This window comes from Trachemys scripta, chromosome 9, assembly GCF_013100865.1.
Source record: "Trachemys scripta elegans isolate TJP31775 chromosome 9, CAS_Tse_1.0, whole genome shotgun sequence".
Taxonomy (NCBI): domain Eukaryota; kingdom Metazoa; phylum Chordata; order Testudines; family Emydidae; genus Trachemys; species Trachemys scripta.
Window position 1 is genome coordinate 72,517,551 of NC_048306.1, and position 15,326 is coordinate 72,532,876.

The 15,326-nt window shown below is 38.5% G+C and overlaps 1 protein-coding gene across 1 annotated transcript; it reads left to right on the forward strand.

Moving 5' to 3' along the window:
* The first annotated feature begins 308 nt into the window (after positions 1-308).
* PLS1 (plastin 1) lies at positions 309-14,377 on the forward strand. The gene is made up of 6 exons (XM_034782504.1): positions 309-438; positions 4,655-4,769; positions 6,160-6,293; positions 8,497-8,620; positions 12,793-12,917; positions 13,389-14,377. The coding sequence occupies exons 1-6, from the start codon at positions 395-397 to the stop codon at positions 13,522-13,524; spliced, it is 678 nt and encodes a 225-aa protein (XP_034638395.1). The 5' UTR covers positions 309-394; the 3' UTR covers positions 13,525-14,377.
* The last annotated feature ends 949 nt before the right edge of the window (positions 14,378-15,326 follow it).

The following is a 15,326-nucleotide window of genomic DNA, read 5'->3' on the forward strand; positions in this document are numbered from 1 at the left end:
CTCCACAGCACTTGCTCCACAATACAAATCTTAAATGTCTAAAATACAAACCAATAATATGTCCGATATTGTATTGTATGGAAAAACATTCTTATAGAAAATATATTCCCCAAGTCTTCCCTGTGATGTGTCTGGCCTTGTGCCCAGAATCCGGAGATCTTGAGTGTGTCAGGACTTTCTCCATCCCTTGGCCAATAGAGATTACTCCTATAGAAAAGGTACACACATTTTCAAGAAAAAAACTAGCACAGGAACTATTCAGAATAACTTTTGGTGGTGTATGCGTATAAATGATTTAAACCTGGCCTTTTAAAACATCTTCTCCAAGTCATTAATATGGATTACATCTATTGCTATAGGAGAAAGTAAGGAAGAGAGGACATTCCGGAACTGGATGAATTCTCTGGGTGTAAGCCCATATATTAACCACTTGTACAGGTAAAACTTTGAATTCTGATTTTTATTTAGTTATTTATTTAGTCATTAGCTCTTTTAGATGCAATTAAATAGACATTTATGTCTCACTGGAAAACCCCACAAAAACAATATCCAGAAAGTGAAGCTGCATTTCCAACAGAACTATAAATAATAGAAAACAGCATTACTTAATATTTTTTAAAAAAGCAAAAATCAAGTAGTGAGCCCATTGCAGTGAGTTTGCAAGTAGAGCACTGGCTAGTCTAAAACATTTGGTTTGGGTGTTACCTAGAACCTGATACGGAATGTCAGGAATTAAGATAAGATAAGTGTTAATTGTTCAAGAGAAAAGGATTTCATAATATACATCAAGTAAAACATGTTATGAGAATTAGTGTTAACTATTAAATGATAAGAGTAAATGTCAGATATGTCAGGAAATTTACATCCAACTCTGACACTTTTCTCTGGTCCCATAGCATAAGCAGTTGTGGGGTGCATGACTACACTATGACATGATGATTAAAAGAGTTGTTGTTTCCAGCACCTCAGATCTTCCATTACTGTTACCACCAGTGGATCTGTATTGGTAGTAGCTCCAGGAGGAAGTCTTGGGCAAAAAGTCTACCCTATACAAACCCTTTGTGTGCCTCCATTTATTCATCTGTAAAAAGGATATAATAATATTTGAACTATCTCAAAAGGATTTTGGTGAGACTTAAGGTTTATAAAAGACTTTTGAGCTCCTTGGATGAAAGAAACTATAAAGTACAAAATATTATTCATAGAATCATAGAATCATAGAATATCAGAGTTGGAAGGGACCTCAAGAGGTCATCTAGTCCAACCCCCTGCTCAAAGCAGGACCAATTCCCAGCTAAATCATCCCAGCCAGGGCTTTGTCAAGCCGGGCCTTAAAAACCTCCAAGGAAGGAGACTCCACCACCTCCCTAGGTAACGCATTCCAGTGTTTCACCACCCTCCTAGTGAAATAGTTTTTCCTGATATCCAACCTGGACCTCCCCCACTGCAACTTGAGACCATTGCTCCTTGTTCTGTCATCTGCCACCACTGAGAACAGCCGAGCTCCATCCTCTTTGGAACCCCCCTTCAGGTAGTTGAAGGCTGCTATCAAATCCCCCCTCATTCTTCTCTTCTGGAGACTAAACAATCCCAGTTCTCTCAGCCTCTCCTCATAAGTCATGTGCTCCAGACCCCTAATCATTTTTGTTGCCCTCCGCTGGACTCTTTCCAATTTTTCCACATCCTTCTTGTAGTGTGGGGCCCAAAACTGGACACAGTATTCCAGATGAGGCCTCACCAATGTCGAATAAAGGGGAACGATCACGTTCCTCGATCTGCTGGCAATGCCCCTACTTATACAGCCCAAAATGCCGTTAGCCTTCTTGGCAACAAGAGCACACTGTTGACTCATATCCAGCTTCTCGTCCACTGTGACCCCTAGGTCCTTTTCAGCAGAACTGCTACCTAGCCATTCGGTCCCTAGTCTGTAGCAGTGCATGGGATTCTTCCGTCCTAAGTGCAGGACTCTGCACTTGTCCTTGTTGAACCTCATCAGGTTTTTTTCTGCCCAATCCTCTAATTTGTCTAGGTCCCTCTGTATCCGATCCCTACCCTCTAGTGTATCTACCACGCCTCCTAGTTTAGTGTCATCTGCAAACTTGCTGAGAGTGCAGTCCACACCATCCTCCAGATCATTAATAAAGATATTAAACAAAACCGGCCCCAGGACCGACCCTTGGGGCACTCCACTTGAAACCGGCTGCCAACTAGACATGGAGCCATTGATCACTACCCGTTGAGCCCGACGATCTAGCCAGCTTTCTATCCACCTTACAGTCCATTCATCCAGCCCATACTTCTTTAACTTGGTGGCAAGAATACTGTGGGAGACCGTATCAAAAGCTTTGCTAAAGTCAAGAAATAACACATCCACTGCTTTCCCCTCATCCACAGAGCCAGTTATCTCATCATAGAAGGCAATTAGGTTAGTCAGGCACGACTTCCCCTTCGTGAATCCATGCTGACTGTTCCTGATCACTTTCCTCTCCTCTAAATGTTTCATAATTGATTCCTTGAGGACCTGCTCCATAATTTTTCCAGGGACTGAGGTGAGGCTGACTGGCCTGTAGTTCCCCGGATCCTCCTTCTTCCCTTTTTTAAAGATGGGCACTACATTAGCCTTTTTCCAGTCATCTGGGACCTCCCCCGATCGCCATGAGTTTTCAAAAATAATGGCTAATGGCTCTGCAATCTCACCCGCCAACTCCTTTAGCACCCTCGGATGCAGCGCATCCGGCCCCATGGACTTGTGCACGTCCAGTTTTTCTAAATAGTCCCGAACCACTTCTTTCTCCACAGAGGGCTGGTCACCTTCTCCCCATGCTGTACTGCCCAGTGCAGCAATCTGGGAGCTGACCTTGTGCGTGAAGACAGAGGCAAAAAAAAAATCATTGAGTACATTAGCTTTTTCCACATCGTCGGTCACTAGGTTGCCTCCCTCATTCAGTAAGGGGCCCACACTTTCCTTGATTTTCTTCTTGTTGCTAACATACCTGAAGAAACCTTTCTTGTTACTCTTAACATCTCTTGCTAACTGCAACTCCAAGTGTGATTTGGCCTTCCTGATTTCACTCCTGCACGCCTGAGCAATATTTTTATACTCCTCCCTGGTCATTTGTCCAATCTTCCACTTCTTATAAGCCTCTTTTTTGCATTTAAGATCAGCAAGGATTTCACTGTTTAGCCAAGCTGGTCGCCTGCCATATTTACTATTCTTTCTACACATCGGGATGGTTTGTTCCTGCAACCTCAATAAGGATTCTTTAAAATACAGCCAGCTCTCCTGGACCCCTTTGCCCTTCATGTTATTCTCCCAGGGGATCCTGCCCATCTGTTCCCTGAGGGAGTCAAAGTCTGCTTTTCTGAAGTCCAGGGTCCATATTCTGCTGCTCTCCTTTCTTCCTTGTGTCATTGTTTCAGTAAGTGATGTAGGCAATTAAGATCATTTCTGAACTAACAGGGAAAATATAGATACTGATATAGTAGACTGGGAGGAGTTGCAGGTGGTGTGATCATGGTAGGCTCACAGGGCTAACCTCCACTCATTTCACAGTAATATCTGCAAGCTAACTAGAAAGGTTTTGCTGGCTTCCTTCAAATAGTTAAGATCTGCTTGTACTTTTTCATACTCTGTTGCATCCAAGCTGATTTGCTAAACCTTCACATTCACCTAAAAAAAACCAAATCTTGGAAGGTACACTTAACACTGACAAGGATTTCCTCCCTCTGCTATGTCTCACAGAGACTAACTATAGCAAACATTTTTATATTTATTCTATTACTAGTTTAAATTAGTTTAAATAGGAACTTTTGTACTCAGGGAATCTTCAAATATATAGGGGGTTAAAAAAATTAAATCCACTTACTTTTCTGACATTTCCCATCATTTTTGAAATTGTGCTGCGCAGGGAGTTAGTTCATATCCAAGCAAATTGAAAATGTAATACAGCGAGCAACAATGATGTGTATATGTTTAAATGTTGTTGGTAAAACCAGATTCCATGTGTTCATGCTACTAGGATTCATTGGGCCATTTTGTTTTATAACTCATATAAAGTGAGGTTGTCTATAGTATAGATAGTTTTAAGATGGACAATAACAACTAATGACTAATTTCCAAATGTAGGTCTGTTTAAAAAAATAGGAATGCTACTTATAATGGGGAAAATAATAGTTTTCTTAACTCTCTTCTTACTCAGACTATTTTTGCTTAATCTTTCTAACTATGTTCACCTATGGACAGAAACCAAGCATGGAGAATTTCAGCCTTGAATGTTTCAGAAAGATCTGAACAACTCAAAATGGAGGATTTTAATGGCAGCTGTTTGGCAACCTTAACTATTAATGGTTGCTTCCCTACACCAGCTATAAATTCAATATCTAGGGACTGTCAGTGGTCCTGCCTATTCAGTGAGAGTTGTGAGAATAACAAAATTGTGAAATTAATTTAACTTATGGGAGGGATCAACCAATGGAAGGTATAAATGTGGAGAAACCTGTTCCAAGACTGGTGCAGGGTTTTGTTTTGTTTTTTTATTTATGTGAGTGGAATTTCTTTTTTGAACTCTCTCATCTGTTCATTTTCAGGGGTCTCATAGTCTTGTTAATATACTTAAAAAGCACTCTCAATTGTTTTTCTGCTGCTTTGATCTAGTGACCTTGCTGATGCTTTAGTGATCTTCCAGCTGTATGAAATGATTCGTGTGCCAGTCGAATGGAACCATGTTAACAAACCTCCGTATCCTGCACTTGGTGGTAATATGAAAAAAGTCAGTAAATATTCTGTGGTGCATTCCAGTTATAAGGGACACCTACTACTGCACTGTATTGTATCATCTTGAATTGTGTGATCTTGTGTCCCTAGACTGTTAGCTCTTAGTTAAGTTGGCCATATATTTCAGTTTTACTGAGACAATCTTGCTTAAAAGTACCCCGGGGTATTTTCCCAAGGAAGAAGGAGTATTTTTGCTATATGTATCTTCTTGGTTTTTACACACATCACTTTTTGGTAGTATGAGAAGCTGGGAAAATTCATTTAATGTATGAATGCTAGTCTATGCTGTATGAATTCTGCTCAGTGTAGTACACTTGAGTTACTTCAGAAACTAACATTTGTTCACATTAGAATCCTTGTGAAAAGTAAAAGATCATGACCTAGATATTGGATGAGTGGGTTAATGTGGGGGATATTCCCTCACAGTGCAATTTTACATCAGGCTGTATGAGTTTGTACAGGCCTTTCAAAATCTAGGGGTTCTGGTCAGTTATATGATTATGGAAACACCAAAAATGGAGACCAAGTGTATTGATTAGCTGTTATTTAAACAAGTCTGTAAAGATTTTGTATCCTAAATATAAAAAAGACTCACTCTGATTGTTTAGGATTCATATTCATAGATTTTTAAGGCAGAAAGGACCATTATGATTGGAGTATGGTCAAGTGAGAACTCCTTTTTTCCACATACATTGGCAGTTTTAGATTACAACACAGGATGCATTCACTTAGATTCATTTATAACAGACACATTTCTTTTATATTTTAGAATCTCAGCATCTATAATTAGGATCTTACATTTTACAGTGAATCCCATAACCCTTCTCCAAGTTCCTGCAGCTGGGTCTGTCTTTTCCTTATTTTCTCTATGATCCAGACTCAGCCTTGACGTACACAAGTGCAACTTCATTGACTTCAGTGGAGATGCAGCAGCTTACACCAGGTGTCACTTTGACTCCATGTGCTCAGCTCTGTCAGACAGAGAATGCAAATGTAATGTTTTCATCAGGGGCGCTGGAACAATTTTTATAGTATGGGTGCTGAGAGTCATTGAACCAAAGTGTAAACCCTGTATATAATGGAAACCCCTTCAAGCCAGGGGGTGCTGCAGCACCCCCCTCACCCCTAGTTCCAGCACCTATCATTTTCATTCATTCAACTGGGAATAAGATTGTCACAGGAATCTTAAAAATTTGTATTTTGATCTTCAAAAATGGTGCAGCAGTATAATGACTGAAAAGTAGTTCTGAAAGAGTTAATAGACCTTACATGGTCCCCAGTCTCAGCATGGGTAACACTGGGACAAGATCACTCAAAATATTATTAAGCCTATATGTGATATTAATATATTTTATACCGATAAAGTTTAAACATTTCATTTTTAGATTGAGAATTGTAATTATGCAGTGGAAATTGGGAAGACAAAGGCCAAATTCTCCCTGGTTGGTATTGCTGGACAGGACCTAAATGATGGCAATGCAACTCTGACCTTGGCATTGGTGTGGCAGCTGATGAGAAGGTGAGGAGTTTTTAAAATTCTTATATGCATGAAGAGCATAATGGTATCCACACAAAACCATGAAAAGTTAGTCAGTTTTTTGTACCCAGACTGCAAATTTGTTCATAATCTAAGGGCTAAATTTCCCTGTCTACAGTGAAGACTGAAATATTTGGGCCTAGAAATTATAGAAATATACAGTGTGCTGCAGTGAAATACTCATTGTTGCTGTCCTCTGTATGAATTAATGCTACAGGAAGTATTAAAGAGGGACAGTAGTCCTTCCCCTGTTTAAGACTGAAACCTAGCCTTTTGTACTGTATTAAATTAAATCAAGACATATTTCATTAACACCAAATTAAAATAATAATTTTGTGGATTAAAGCAGAATCTAAATAATTTCAGTTCAAATTCTTGTTGAAGTAATTATCTTGATTTTGAAATCAAAAGTAGTAATAGAGCTTGTTTATATTCTTAACATTTTTAATTATTTCAATTCAACAGAAAAATCTTGGCTTTTTGTAAATTAAGAACCACCATCAATGATGACAGGTCCAAAATTTCCCCTATCCCATAAAGTACTTATGTATTGGCTTTCTGAAAATATCATCAACACCTAGAAATAAGGCAGCAACACTGCCAACAGTCCTTGTTGGAGCTATGGCAGTTTATACCACCCAAAGATATGTCCCATATTATGTAACTGTGTAAAACTGAAAAAATACTGAGTGTGCAACAAATAGTGAACCAACTGTGATGGGTTCCCCCAGGGGTGCCACCTGGAACTGGGGTACCACTGAGCCCTCTGACCCACCAGCCTGGGCGCGCTCTCACACTGTGCTGCTGTGACAAGCTGCAAGGCCCTCCAAGCTTGCACTTTCACCAGCATTCACACAGGTAGGGATACACCCAACTGCAGTTACATGCAGGCTTTCTAACCACCAGCCTCCCAGCCTACGACCCCAGAGCAGTGCTGTCCTGCCCTGGTCAAATCTGGCTGGGTTTAATATCCAGTCCGCCTCTCCCTCAATGTGAAGAGGACCATGCACATTTGTAACCAAGCTGAGATTTTCCCCAGACACCTTAGTCAAATGCACACTGGTTTGGATTAAAACATAAAATTTATTAACTACAAAAAGATAGATTTTAAGTGATTATAAGTGATAGCAAACACATCAAAGCAGATTACCTAGTAAATAAACAAAAATGCAAACTGATCTTAACATACTAGATAGGTAGGATATGAATTAATAAATTTTCACCCTGACTGATAAACGGGCTGGCAGATTCTTAATGTACAAGCTGCCTTTGCTTTGCAGCTTGGGTTTCTCAGGTTTTCATACACAGTCTATAAATCCCTCTAGCTTGGGACCATCACTTCCCCCAGTTCAGTCTTTGTTCTTCAGGTGTTTCCAGGTGTGTTGTTGTAGGGAGAGTGAGGTACCATCATTATGTCATTTCCCCCATTTATATCTTCTTCCCACTTGCTGGAAAGCTCTTTTGCTGTGACCTGGGTCAAACAGTTCCCATTGTGTAGTGTTATCTCTGAGAGGTTTCTACACAGATCTGGGGTAATCCTTGTGCTTGTGTGCAAACACCATCCTTGGACAGCATTAATGCTATAAAGTAGATTATTTATTTCATTTTACTCCCAATTTTCCTTATTGTATGGAACAGCAATTCACTCTGGTGGATCCCAAAGCAAGATTGAGATCTATGTTTGTGAAATCAAAGTCCTCCTAGTAGATCTAGCAGGAAATTCTACAATATCTTGGATAATAATTTCAACTTTTTTTTTTTATAAAAGAAAAATGTGATTCTAAGCCACAAAAACTGGCAGAGAGATTCAGGGCAGTGTATTTACACGACTTTTATTTAACTTTTTAAAGTGATTAGAGGTCAAGTTGATATACCATTTTAATTTCACCAAATGAAGTTAGTTATGATATGGTAAATAAAATATATGTAGAAAATCTGATGGTGGATAGTATGATATCTGGAATATAGTTATATTCTTGTGACATCTAACAAAATATTTTTGAAGTAGAAAAATAGGTGACAAAAACAGCTTACAGTGTAAAATAAGATGTAAAGGTGAATGGTTTGTACATACTCCTCTTGTCCTGAAGAAATATTTTACTATCTTTTACTGCATAATATTAGGAACACAGAATAGTTCTGTATTTCATTTTTAGAGTCAAACACTGTTTTCTTTTGGTTACAGGTATACTCTTAATGTACTATCAGACCTTGGAGAGGGGGAAAAAGTAAACGATGAAATTATTATTAAATGGGTAAATCAAACTCTTGCAAATGCAAACAAGAAAACCTCAATTACCAGCTTCAAGGTAATCAAGAGTCTATATCAGCACAGAAGACAAGTAAATCAATCAGATATGGGCTTTTTAAAGGGACAGTGCTATATAGGTTAGGTTCAACATTGGCTCTACCTTCAATGGGCATAATCTGATAAAAGAATGTCTTTGGGATTCTATCTTCAAAAATGTTCCACAACTCTTGTGATAAGAAATTAAAAGCAAAAGCAAATGATAGTTACTGCTTATGTAAGATTATAAAGCCAAATTATTTTCAAATTTTTATTTTTATTTTGTCAATTTTTATTTTATTTTTAATTTGTCTATAATTTTCCATGTGCCAGTGTGGCTAACTAGATACTTCCCTGATATTCCTGTGCAAATATGGAGGTTTGGGCACTCTGAGATTTATTAATACAAATATAGAGTACAATTCTGAAAATGTATCTTGTTTTGAAATAATTTCTCAGCACTTTTGAAATATTTCAGCCCTTTGAAACTATCTTCTCCTGTGCTGTAGCAGAACAGCAGAGGGAGCACAAGTTAACCACAAACTGTAGTCACCGATTTGTGCTGACACCTCTACGAATGCACAGCAGACCTAACAAAACAGATCAATGTCAGCTTGTACTTTGTAGAAACACAGGGGAAATATATTTGCCAAATGGAAAAGGAAAAATTGATAGAAAAAGTTTATCCTTCTGCATTTAATACACATCTGCCCAATCACTCAAGAGTGTCTTTATCTCTCTCTTTGAAATGATAGATTGATAACCACACTTGCACATCAGTATAACCCCACTATAAGCATGCAACTTCAGTGCACACTTTCAAAGAGTTAGGCATCTATGCTGGCCACGGGAGGAGATGAAGAGCCAAGCTATTTAAATATTTGAGATATTTAAATGTTGTTCCATACAGTTATTCAAGGATTTCCCTCAACAAAATGTCCAATTTTCATTTAAACCTGTGTAAATCAGTAATAACACTGGTATAAATCAGGTGTAAATGAGAAGAGAATCTGGCCCATTATATTAATTAATAAACTCTTGTTAAAAATTGATTGGTCTGACAATGGTAAGTCATAAAAATTACTGAAAAGTATTTTTTCAGTGTCTCATTTTAGATCTAAGGAAATATTACTTGATATATTCCCCCCCTCCACTTAAAAAAAATACTGACTGTTCTATATACATATGCATCAGTAAGAATAATTAGACATTTATTATTTGAATTTTTCTTCAGTCTTCGGTTTCCAACAAAACCAAATAGCATGCATGTATAGACTACAGAGGGTCATAGGTCACTGAAATTCATTATAGACCATTAAAATAGAACCATGCTGGATTGGCAACAGCCCAAGTAATTAGAATTACAGAGATTTTTTGACCTCTGAATTTGGGGAGACATACATCAGCTTAATCTTCTCAAATAAACTAATGAAGTGCTATGATTAAATGCTCAGATTCTGGTGGCACTATGAGAATTGGAGTGAACTGGAAACCTTAGGTTTAATCTGGTTGGTGAGGGCAGGCACATCACTTGGATTATATGATGAGCTCTTAGGGAATGGAGCCAACTGCTTCCCGGCTTTCGCACCTCCTGCTGATTGATCTCGTGACTCATCTTGCACTAGGCTGCTCATCTGCTGTAACAGTTGGACAGAAGCAAATGCAGCAGAGGCACCTGCTATTTTAAGGTTAAGAGGAAGCACATCTTAGAAACAGAATTTTCAAAGTACCGTCTGAATTCTAGAAACAGACAGAGTAGGCCATAAACTGGCAGCAGGAAATAGTTCCATTAGGGGAAAGGGGAAAAGATGAAAATACTCATGTTCACTGAAATGTTATTCAGGCAATAACTTTCTGATTTTTTTAAAGAAGCTTTAACAGTATTTGGACTGCTTAGGACTCCTTTCAAAGCTTGGTCATTTATTTATACATAGGGAAAAATAGCTTATTACCTTGGAAATAGGAGAGAACTCTGAAAAGTAGGGCAAGAAGTAAAACAGCAATATGGGGAATGATGTTCTCTCTTCTTATACAAGTGGAGGGAAGAAAACAACTGCACATGTGAAGTGTATGTTTGGGCAGGGAGGGCTAGACAGACAGAGACATCAGCTATGCTGCTTTCTGCATCTCCACAGCAACATTGTAATGGGGCACTGCTAGCTGGTGAGGAACAATGCCTTGATGTGGCATGATCCCCTGGGGATGGGGGACTAAAGTCCATAGCAAATTGGTGCAGATGTTACTGTTGGTTTGACAAGCGTTAACTCCTCTACATGGCATTAATATTTAATGAATGGACAACGCATGGTTGTAGGTGGGAAGTCAGATCACAGCATAAGATGATTGTTTCCAGAGTGAAACAGAAGATTTGATAACTGCACAGGAAAGGTTGAACTTGGCAAGTGTGTAGAGGTCAGTGAGGGTTGACCCTGACTTTTCCATTATATAATTGCATGACATGTCATAGAAAAATATAACATGAAGTTGAAAGTTGCACCTTTGAAGAAAAGATTAGGGACCAGCTCTTCCATCTCAGTGGCAGCAGCAGGGGCCTGTCACAGTGTCTGCTCCACTCACTGTAGTGGCACCTCCTTGTGGTGTATCTGGGGATTAACTCGCCACTTGAGATTTCTCAGCCCTTTGTTCCAATTTCTCACTCTGCAGCCTCTTTTATGCCTCATGAGCTGCAGCACTTCCTCTTCATGGCTTGGCCCTCTGGCCAGGTCATTATAGTCCCCGCCTCGTGGGATATCAATCTCTCTCTAAACAAACTGCCTCTGGCAGATCTTCACAGTCCACTGCCAAGTCCATACCACTCCCCCAGTGGCTGGTAGGGGAACCCAGGCCCACCCTCTACTCTGGGTTCCAGTCTCAGGACCCAATCAGCAGCTAATATCCATGTGGTCTCACCTTTGCTGCTGTTTTCTCTAGGCTTCCTCCTACTCCTTTCTCTCAACCCTGAGAGTGACTGCTGATACTCTTCCCACCCCCTTCTGCTCTTCTCTCACTGGTTTTATACAAGCCCAGCCTTATCCTGCCCTGCTGGGCTTCAGGTTCGGTTAGGATTGTATATCTCTCTTCCCCCACCCAGCTCACCCAGGTGTAGCCCACCCTGTCAAATAGCCCCTTCTGAGCCAATTTTGATCCCTTCATGAGATGGTGTGGGGTCAAGATCCCATCACAGGGCCATAAAGCTAGCTCACCTGGTCAACTGTGGCTGTTCCCTATGTAAGGAATGACCAGATGACATAAACTTGAGGGCATGGCTTGAGTGCCATTAAACTCTATCAACCCCTAGCTGCCAGAACTGTCTTTGGAGATGCTGGCAGCCAGGCACAAATTAGAGCAGCCCTGAGGACACCTTTGCCTTTGTCATGCTGTCTGGAGTGGGTCACGTTCATGAGTGCCTGCCTCCGGACAGACTGTCAAGAAAGCTGTGCAGAGACCCCAAATGGGTTATATGTTTTGTAATTAGATTTCACCAACCCAGTAACAAATGTGAACTCCTGAAGCACTGTAACAGTCTAACCATGGAGTCACAGACAGTCCTCTTGGATATTCCAGTCTATCTTGCCACCCAGGCAAGCTGAACTTAGTTGGTTGCTATACAGCAAAGATCACAAAAGATTCAGTTTGCTTTAAGTCCCAAGAGACCAGCCACTTACCCCAGGTCAATTTGTACCTCAAAGCTCACACCAAAGACATCGCTTGTGGCCAATTCTGTAATGAACTAACTAAGGATTATTAACTAGAAAAAAGAAATTTAGTTTTTTTAGCATCAACAATGTGCCCAATACATAAAAATTAAAACCATGGCTGTCTTGAAGATCTTACAATCTAAAAGATCAGTCACTGCTGTTAATAACAATACTGGTTTCACTAAATGAAGCAAACTGTTCATATTTGTTTAGCAGTACCAGTTCTGAAAGAGAAAAACTATATGGATTATTAACCTGATCTTTGAAAACTCCTGCTGACTTTACCGTAAGTTTTCCACAAACAAGGAAAGCAGGATTGGACCTTTAAGTAGTAAAAAGAGAAAATAAAGTAGAAGAATAAAGTATGATGCTATCTTTAAAAAAAAATAGGTTGCCATAAATTTTTAGTTTACATTATAAAAATACTACTAGGAGAATTAAAGGAAACCTATTGATTAATATTAATATTAATTAATTCATTAACTCTTTCTTTTAGGACAAATCTATTAGCACTAGTTTACCTGTACTAGATTTAATAGATGCCATTGCACCAAAAGCAATTCGTCAAGAAATGGTCAAGAGAGAAGATCTTTCTGAACAAGACAAATTGAATAATGCTAAGTAAGTGTTTAAATCATATTTTATATTTTCTTGCACAGAAATCAAGCTTCTGAATTACTGATACATCAAAAGAGAATTATATTCACCTACATTTGTTTTTTAAATATGGATAAATTACATTTTAAATGGTAACATTTCTAGACTTTTTTCTAGCATATTGAAAATACCAAGCCAAATTCACTGCTGCTGTAAACTGGCAACTCCACTGAAGTTCTTATATTAATTGTCTGACATAGCCCCTAATAGTTAAGAAAAATGCTCCAGTAGATTCAAGCAAAATAAATGTCTCAGTGCAACTGTTAATACTTATTTTCGTTCAGTCAATTACATTCATTTCCCCAACATTGAAATATTGACTGGATGTGTATATTTTACCTTTTTATCAAAATGTGTTAATAGTTATGGTATGTCTCAAAACATAGGGAATAGATACTAGTAAAATAATATTATTTTCTCTCTTGTTTTTTCAAGATATGCCATTTCAGTTGCTCGAAAGATTGGTGCTCGTATTTATGCACTGCCAGATGATCTAGTAGAAGTGAAGCCAAAAATGGTTATGACAGTGTTTGCGTGCTTGATGGGAAGAGGACTGAACAAAATAAAATAATTAAGACATTTAATAAAAGTTTCTGCCATGTTAAACACAATAAATGCCTCACAGTTTACAAGATTCTGAAGTTTAGTGGATATAAAAACAGAGATAAATTTGTATGTGCAAGTATGGATATATATTCATTAATTACATTTTAATAACTTGTTTATACTAGTGAAGGTTTCATTCAAACAATTTCATATTATATGAATTATTTATGTGTTAATAGTTCTATCAGAATATGTTCATTACCGAATTAAGGTTACATTCTTGTATTGCTTTTTAAAAAATCTTGTAAATCAAGCCTAGTTCATACTGTTTTCATAGAGTGAAAAGGATCAGCAGCTTTTAAAATATGTTATTTCAGGATCTGCTGTGAATATATATTTTTGTGGGTGTTGTTTACATGTAGTCATAGCTGTGTGAAAGTCCATTTGAACACTGTTATATTTTCCCTATACTGAACAAGGATCAGCATCATTACCTTATTCTCTGAAGGCCTGATCCAATTCCTGCTGAAGTCAATGAGAGTCTTGCCACTGACTTTATTGAAGCTAGTTTGGACCTGTGATCACCATATTGTCTAGAATTTAGTGATGTTATTCATAATGTTGTTGAATCTTTCATATGGGAGTAAACACCTAAATGTATCAGATTGTTTTTTTACAAAACAACAAACTTTCATCAAAGTGAAGAATAACACTAAATAGTAAGGCAAATGTGTACCATGGACATTACTGGAAGATCTGTGTTTATATTAACCCTTGCAGCTGGAGTAAATATCTGAACTTTCATAAATTGTTGTATCAGAAAGCAATAAAGAGAGCTGGCCAGTCCAGTTTGGGGACTCAGCTTATATGTACTGCATTTTCTTTTGGAATTTTATTTTAAATGAACACGTGTATATCTATTTTTCTGTCAGAGAAGATCAATGTCATAGAAAGGGTGCCTTGATTGCAAGAAATTCTTCCTGGAAACATACAAAAACCAACACATTGCAGTATCTTCTGCATGGAGAAAGACTAAAAGTTATTTGATTATGATTTTGGAAATGAGCATTTGTATTCCTTTGTCTGTACCTATAAATGTTAGCCAAACACTTATGGTACTTCAATACCAGCAGAGGGCAACAAAAATGATTAGGGGTCTGGAACACATGACTTATGAGGAGAGGCTGAGGGAACTGGGATTGTTTAGTCTCCAGAAGAGAAGAATGAGGGGTGATTTGATAGCTGCTTTCAACTACCTGAAGGGGGGTTCCAAAGAAGATGGAGCTTGGCTGTTCTCAGTGGTGGCAGATGACAGAACAAGGCGCAATGGTCTCAAGTTGCAGTGGGGGAGGTCTAGGTTGGATATTAGGAAACACTATTTCACTAGGAGGGTGATGAAGCACTGGAATGCATTACCTAGGGAGGTGGTGGAATCTCCTTCCTTGGAGGTTTTTAAGGCCTGGCTTGACAAAGCCCTGGCTGGGATGATTTAGTTGGGAATTGGTCCTGCTTTGAGCAGGGGGTTGGACTAGATGACCTCCTGTGGTCCCTTCCAACCCTGATATTCTATGATTCTATGATTTAATAAAATTATTTTAAAAGCAGCCAAATAAGGCAGAGTACTCAACTAAATACCTAGTAATTGTGGAGTGAAAAAAAAGTAAAAGCAGCCACATTGTCTCCCAAAACATGAAAACAATAAAAGCAACTAAAAGCAAGATACAAGAACAATGAAATATCAGGATTAGACTAAATATTAGTAATCTAATATCTGACACAGCATACTGACACAAAGAGGACACCTAAAACTAGATGATATTATATAAG